This window comes from Crocodylus porosus, unplaced genomic scaffold, assembly GCF_001723895.1.
Source record: "Crocodylus porosus isolate Cpor-Errol unplaced genomic scaffold, CroPor_comp1, whole genome shotgun sequence".
Classification (NCBI taxonomy): Eukaryota; Metazoa; Chordata; order Crocodylia; family Crocodylidae; genus Crocodylus; species Crocodylus porosus.
This window is the reverse complement of record NW_017728925.1, coordinates 1,289,110-1,296,686: the sequence shown is the minus strand read 5'-3', so window position 1 is coordinate 1,296,686 and position 7,577 is coordinate 1,289,110. Positions and strand designations below refer to the sequence as shown.

At 44.5% G+C, this 7,577-nt stretch overlaps 1 protein-coding gene across 5 annotated transcripts in view; it reads left to right on the top strand.

Moving 5' to 3' along the window:
* EXD3 (exonuclease 3'-5' domain containing 3) overlaps positions 1–7,577 on the top strand; it is a 430,752-nt gene that overhangs the window by 183,256 nt on the left and 239,919 nt on the right. For 4 of the 5 annotated variants that reach the window (XM_019540505.1, XM_019540504.1, XM_019540507.1 and 1 more), the window contains exons 16-18: positions 528–738; positions 1,765–1,931; positions 3,753–3,923. In XM_019540505.1, the coding sequence (XP_019396050.1) occupies positions 528–738; positions 1,765–1,931; positions 3,753–3,923 (549 nt within the window). The remainder of the gene's footprint in view (positions 1–527; positions 739–1,764; positions 1,932–3,752; positions 3,924–7,577) is intronic. The other variant, XM_019540506.1, reaches the window with a different exon arrangement.

Genomic DNA, 7,577 nt, shown 5'->3' with positions numbered 1-7,577 from the left:
GTCTTGCAGTAGTTTATGACCATTCAACTTCATCATCCCTTGGGGCGCTCTGGTGAACAAGCATTCCCCCAGATGCTGCACAGCACGCTGCCTTCATCCACTACCAAAAATGCACCTGTTTTTGGATTAGAGCACTGTCACTGTGTAACAGCGGTGGTGTGTGTGGGGAAGATGACAGTGTGTTGCTGTTATTGCCGTGTAGTTGTTCCATTGTGTTATTACCCAGAAGCTTCAGCTGGGATCAGGATCTCTCTGCGGAGAGTTCTGCTCAAAGCATGGTACGGTGAGTGAAGCAGCAGTTCCCATCCCAGGGCCTGCAAAACCAAGTTCCTTCCCAACAAGTGTGTTTGCCAAGCAAATATCCAATAACTGTTTGTGCATGCAGTTTACCATCTGAGCTCCTGTCTGGGTCATGTGTACCTTTACTGGAGATAAAGATGCTTGTATTCCCTGGCATAGCCCCACTGACACATGTGATATTTCAGGATCTTTTCTGAAAGCTGTTTCATATTTTTATTCCCCTTTAGTTACAGAAATGCTTCAGAGACTGGAGGAAGGATGTCCGGAAGGTCGATGTACTGTCACAGGAGCAGAGCTGTGAGGACAGAGGGTTCAGGCAGACAGAGAAAGGACTCAGCCTGCTGGTGCAGCATGTCCTGGGAAAGCCTCTGGATAAAACAGAGCAGCTGTCCAACTGGGAGAAGCGGCCCCTTCGCGAGGAGCAGATCCTCTATGCAGGTTGGATCACCACATTGTTCAGTCACTCTACAGTGAGGTGCAGTGGAGCAGCTCTGACCTGTGTCCATGTTCAACTAGAGGTGTGGTGGTGTGCCCGTCACTGGTAGAAATGTTAAGTAACCAAAGGGAAAATGGCATAGCAGATTAATTCCTGTTCAGCAAAGCCATATTTTGCTTGTCCTTTTATTGACCTGGTTTCAAAAGCTGAAGTATAAGCTGCCAAGTGATTCATTATTTCCCTAATAAAATAATTTCTTTACCAGTCAATTCCTATCTGATGAAGCATAATTTCAGGGTCAACTTCTGTGAATAGTTGAAAAGGAAAAAAGTCTACTTCTTTCTGCCTCATTTCACCCCACACACATTTTTTGAGAAATAATTGTTATATCCAGAGAAGCACTTGTTAGAGCAGAATTCAGAATGCGCAGGGATGCTTTGAGGGCTGTCCATCCAGGACCTGTATGCCAGGAGTGTATAGTAATGGTGTATGCTTAAGAGTCTGGCAGTTTGCTTTGAGCCTTTGTTCAAAGGTAAGCTCTAAGTTAGTCCTCTGTAAGAAAGAGGGCCCTGTAGAGTCATTTAGATACAGCCCTCTGGCAAGCAAACATTGTTTCTACTATTATCACTGGTTACAATTTATCAGTCTGACCAAGAGATTTAGCCATATGACTTCTATTGAAATGAATATGCTGTGTTCCTATGTGCTCTGGTTGGCATTGAAAATCTCAGTCAGTGGGAACTGTAGTTCCTTAATGCCATAACTGAATTTGACACCTTGTCTCTAAATTCTCTGATGGCAAAACTGTCATTTTTACTTGTTCTGAATCGGTGCAACAGGATTATGTTTCACTGCCTTTTGATTGTTTCCAATTCACTGACTTGAAAAAGGAGTGTAAAATATACTACCAATAAATTCCATCTATTTTAGAGCAATTGGATATAGTTGCTTTGGATCGATGAGAACCAAAATAGCTTCTCTTGCTGTTTTGGATGAGACCAAATGAATGTCCATGTTCTGTTTTGCAGCTTCTGATGCATACTGCTTGTTGGAAGTATATAGGAAGCTGTCTGAGGATCCAGCAGCCTTTGGTCTGAGTTCAGACCTCAGTGAGAGCCTGGTGGAGAAACAGGCCACAAAATCCAGGGCAAAGAAGCCGCTAAATAAACAAAAAATGCCATCGACCTCCAAACAGGTTTGTAAACATCTTCAAAGAACTGTATATAGCTAAAAACCCTTTCAAACTATACATTAGCCCTACCTTTTAACCAGTTGGTTAGATATGACTGTCAAGAGTCTGTAGCCCTTTCTCTAGTCTTGGGGGTAGCAAAAGTCCCTGATCTTTCCTGTTTTACTGTGTTTTAACCCTTTGATGCTAGAATTTGGGGTTCCCAAAACAGCTTAATATATTTCTTTTTTCTGTTATCCCACTTCGAAATACATGAAACACAGTAAAATTACCATTGCTGTTAATACTTTCATATCTGCATTTCCTGCCTTAACATTTATTTCCCTTATTTTTAAATTGTGCCTAGTTTTACAGTGCATCAGCCCACAGGTTTTATATTGTTAAGTTTCCCTTATTGTGGCTGGAGATCTTTGGTCTGCTTACATGTTCAGCTGATAGAAGTCCCTCTACCACCAATGCTGATGATGTATCCATCTGCACACTTCCCCCTGCCCCAAACACATATACCCACCCAAAATGTACTAACATAGTATCTAAGAAGGGCAGAGCTTCTTAAATCACAACTAATATAACTTGGGGATGGTTGACTTCATTTAAACATGTTGAAATGTGACTAGTAAATATAAGCTGTTTTTATGTATATTAAATACAAAATACAACCATCCTACCCTGTAGGCACCTATAAAAATTAAAGGGAAAATTAAGTTTTGATCTGATGAGTCAGTGGCAGATAAAGGACTTGCAAGAACTTGTATGTTCTCTTAGGTAGCCAGAGGGCTGGGCTCATGGTGATACTATCGCCTAGTACCTTTCATCCATTGGACTATGCTGCTGCTACCTCCCAAGGTTTCCATGAGTTGCTAATTATTGTAGTAATCTTTGCTATACAATCTTCCCCAAAGTATGTTTAAATATACAATAATTCCTTAGTCCTGGATAGTCAGTAAAATACAAAATGTTTCAACATTTTACCGGCCACACCAAGAAAAGAGACTGCTGTAAATGTAAGCATATCTGTGTTGTTGCTACAATACATTCTACATAACTGAACAGTCTCGTGAACTCATGAGCCAGCAGTATCACCTCTACCATCCAAATGACTAACCCAGAGCCAGTGTATTCTAATGTATAGAGCACTTGACTGGGACTCAGGAGACCTGAGCTCTGCCTGTGGTCTGCTGGGTGATCTTGGGGATGATGCACTTCATTTCTCAGTGCCACATTAGTACCCCATATAAAATTGGGATGATGAAACTGACATTCTTTGTAAAGCATTTTGAGACCTACTGATGAAAAGGACTAAATAATAGCTAGTTTTCACATTGTCCTTGGCACTGTACTGTCATAGAGTAAGTGGTAGTCTTGACTCCTTCATGTCTGAACAAAGGCAAAAGCATTGGTTTAACAATATAAAAATATATGTGGACAACACTCCAACCCTACTTCATACTTTATCACCATTAAAAAGATCTTTAAAAAAGTATTGATGCTCAGTTACTGCACTCTGATATCTGAGATACCACAGTGATTCTGTGCTCTAAATATAGTAGCCTGCTGTATACACTGAAGAGACAACCCTCCGTTAGTCCATCTGGTTAAAGTTCCTAAAGAAACTTTAAAGTTCCTAAAGAAACTCCAGCTCTGGAGTCTCGTCTAATGGTTGTAATGCCAAATACCATGAACAGGTTCCCTTCCACATTTAAATGTATCCCGGCCTCCTGGGAGCCTCCTAGGGAGAAGTGGTACATTTGATGGAATGGTTCCAAACAGCAGACATTTGCAAGACAGTAGTCAGTCAATCCTTATATTTATTTTTTTTCCCTTCAGCAGTCCAAAGGGGTTGTCAGGGAGGCCTCAAGCCCCTCTCCCATCACCTCTCCCAAAGAGTTCAGTGTGGTCTGCGACAATATGCTGCAGGGACTTGGGCGCTACCTTCGTTGTCTTGGGGTGGACGTCCGGATGCTAGAGAATGATGATGACCATAGAAAAGCCGCTGAGGTCAGTCATGGGGGGATAACTGTACCTGCTGCCATTCAGAGAAAGCTCAGCATTTGAATGACTGTGCTTTTTATGGGTGTTCATCCAGCACTTCCTTGTATTGAACAAGTAGAGTGGACAGCTATGGGGGGAGTTAATACACATATAAGCCTGGGTCCTAGTGGACAAACTGTTGTCTGTGTTGGACTCCAGTTATTTCGCATTCACATTCCTAGGATGAATAAACCTTTCTGCATAGAGTGCCCTGATCTTGCTTATTTGGCCTGGTATTTTACAGTCAGGGGGTTCATCTACACTTGCACTTTACTGCACAGTAGACTAATTTATTTGTTCAGTAAAGTGTCACTGCCTACACATGCACTGGAATTAGAGCTCAGTAGATTAATTTACTCTGGCATAGGATAGTGCTGTCAGACACAGGTACTATCTGACCATGGAGTAATTTACTACACTTAAGCACATGTGTAGATGGTGACATTGGAATTAGTTTATTCTGGCTCAGATTCTACTAGAGTTTATTCAGTTGCATTAATTGCATGTGTAAATGTGCCCAGGAACAATAACAGGTTCCAGGTAATTAAAGGAGTACAAGCACACTGCATGTAGCCAGCAGTTTACAAGCATTTACAGTGAGGCAGTATTGTTTCATAGATTTCATAGACATTTGGGCTGGAAGGGACCCCAAAGGATCATCGAGTCCAGCCCCTAAACCTTGTTAAGGTTATGGGAAAAGGCTGGGCCCAGAAGACATTTTGGTGTATAATGGGGGAAGAACCATATAGTGATTTCAGAGAAATAGTTTGCCTGGAGGTGCTTGAATCAACCTAGATGGAACACAATCACAGCACAGTCTGGTTGCTTGGGAGGGAAGATTTCTAGGATAAATTATCAAATAACTTTCGAACTAGCTACTGCAGGGCACCTCTAGCCTCATTCAATGACTCAAAAAAAATCTATAAGTGAATTGCAGTGAAGCACTCAAGGAGGAGGAGCCTTCTCTGAGCTGCAGTGGGGTAGCTAGCACTGATTTGGACTCGCATAACCACTCAGTCTGACCCTTCTTGTCTAGGAGGAAAGAGAGACATGCTCTTTCACTTCACACATATTTTTGCTCTGCCAGAAATGGAGATATCCAGCCCACACAGTGTGCTGCTATCAAATATACAGTGATCCCCAGGCCTAGCCTCCAGGATGTTTCCTCTTCAAATGTCTGTTTGGCCCGAATCCTGAGCAATCCTTAACTTCTGCAAAAATAATTAATATCTCATCTCTGCCAAACTTTGTACAAGTCCTTTAAACAAAGTAGCTAACCCTCATTTCCCTCACCCTTCCCCCAGCACCCCATCTCCTCTTCTCATCCTGATACCTTATCATGCTACAGACAGGATGTTTTAGATTGCTCTCTCTATGGTGACCGGACAAACATCCTTTTGCTATCAAAAGCCCTTGGAGCGTTATTGTATGGCAGAGACTTTGATCTGTACTTGGATAATCAAAGATAAAAATGGGTTCTCTCTACCCCCATTTGTAGCTGAGAATCCTGATTTAATAAAAGTTGAATACTGAATGTTGCACACACAGACAGTCAGCAAGCAGCTCTCACAGTAACTGAGAAATAGTGATGGCTTTAAAATAGTGATGGCTAAACAGAGCATAAGTGATGGTTTGGTATATGGGAAAGAGGCTATTACCATATCAAACCGGTATTAATAGAGCACATAGTGCACAAACAAGATTAGGGTTTGTTTCTCCATTACAGTCACTTCAATTCTGTTATTAATCACACTCCCCTATATATCTTTCTTTACTCTCATATTGCAAAGGTCACTGTAGCAGCTCATCTGCCAAAGTAGGAGTCCCTGAATACCCTGGCATTTGCTTCCTATTGTTTTCAGCACCAGTTGCTAAAGCAACTGTAAATAGTAAGTGGAAGGTCTCGCCTTCTGGATTGTGTTATTTGAAATGTAGCTTAAAAGCAAGAGGGATCTTTAAGATGCAGCCTGCAGCAGTGGATTTCCACTGTACCTTCTCAGACTGCTGTTCCCAAAACCCACTCCAACCCTGTAAGTGCTGGGTGCTGCTTCCTAACCTATGGCAGTTAGCTGCCAAGCAACATCTTACAGGTTGCTATTGTCTTGGTAAAACTTGTCTCATTACACAAGTTGATTTAAATCTCTGAGCATATGTTGAGCATATATTAGCTGTTTAGCCCCAAAAAATTGAGAACCACTGCCCCGAGGTTTACACATTTGGTATGTTTGGGGATGCTGTTTTGATGCAACTTAGAAGAGCCCATGGGTCACAAGAGTTTTAGGGGAGCTATGGGGCAAAGTCCAGCTCTTCTTAATGGCTTTAGCTCAGTAACCCTCACACAGAAAAATCTGAACAGATTCATCTGACTGGTGGATAATCCATGTGATAGAGAATATGTTAGGGAGCAGTATTATTTTACAGTATGGAGATTCATCTCATTGGAAGGGCTGCATGCCTTTGAGCACAAGGAGGCGTCAGACTTTATACGAGTTAGGGTTACCATATTTCCAGTTCCAAAAAAGAGGACTCCTGTCGAGGGTGGGGGATGGAGTATATGATTTCGGAGGGCAGTGATATGCTGGTGCTCTGCTGCTGCCCATTCCATTTCCCCTCACTCCCAAACCACAGCCCTACCCCCATCCTGCTGCTGCGCCTCACTCCCAACCCTCAGACCGCCGGCTATGTGAGTGCCCCTTGCTTCCAACCTGCAGTACCCTGCCTTCCTGGCTTCTCTCCCATTGTCCACCCAGAGACACGTGTGTGGCTGCCGCCAGCAACGAGTTGGGCCAGGGCTCAGCCGACCTCAATGCAGCTGTGTGCAGCCTCCTTGCTTCCTGCCGCTAGCAGCCTAGATTTTGTGGAGAGCGGCAAAGGCCTTCCCAGAGCCCAGGCCAGCTGTGTCAGGCAGCTGGGAGGCTGCAAGCTGCTGCATTGAGGTCTGCAGAGCACCTACCTAGCTCATTGCTGGCAAGGGAGGGGCCAGGGTTGTGCTTCCCTGGCCCCTTCCCCACCGAGTGCACTGAGGCACGCATGCAGCCACCACCAGCCATGGAGTGGGGCTGGGCTCCAGACCCCAGTGCAGCTGTTTGCAGCATGTGTACTGTGAGCCCAGGCTCCATGGCCAGCAGTGTCTGCATGTGCACCTCCAGGTGCACTCAGGGAAAGGGCCAGGGCAGTGCAACCCCAGCCCTTTCCCCGCTGTCCACCTGGAGGTGTCCATTAGGGCTTTGTGAAGCTTTGGGTGCTAATTCGATTTGGAGGAGATTCTGCCTGATTCGATGGCCAAATCTCCAAATCTGAAATGAATTAGGAGACCAATTAAAAGGTCCAAATCAATTCAAAGCTCTCTGATTTGGAAAAAATTCAGAGAGCTTCAGCAATTTGGGCAGTCCCTGCTGGCTGTAGCAGGGAGCTGGACCTGGACTCTGTGTTGGTAGGTAGGGGCAGGAGGCGGGGGAGGGGACCGTGACGGGACCCTTGCCAGGCGTCATCCCCTGCCTGCTCCCCCAGCTCCCCCTACCTCCTGCCTGTTCCCCCAGGCCCCTGATGGCTGCCCTGTCCAGCCCTAGCTTCCAGCTCTTTAAAAAAAGCCCCCACTGACTGGCTACAGGTGGGGGGGGG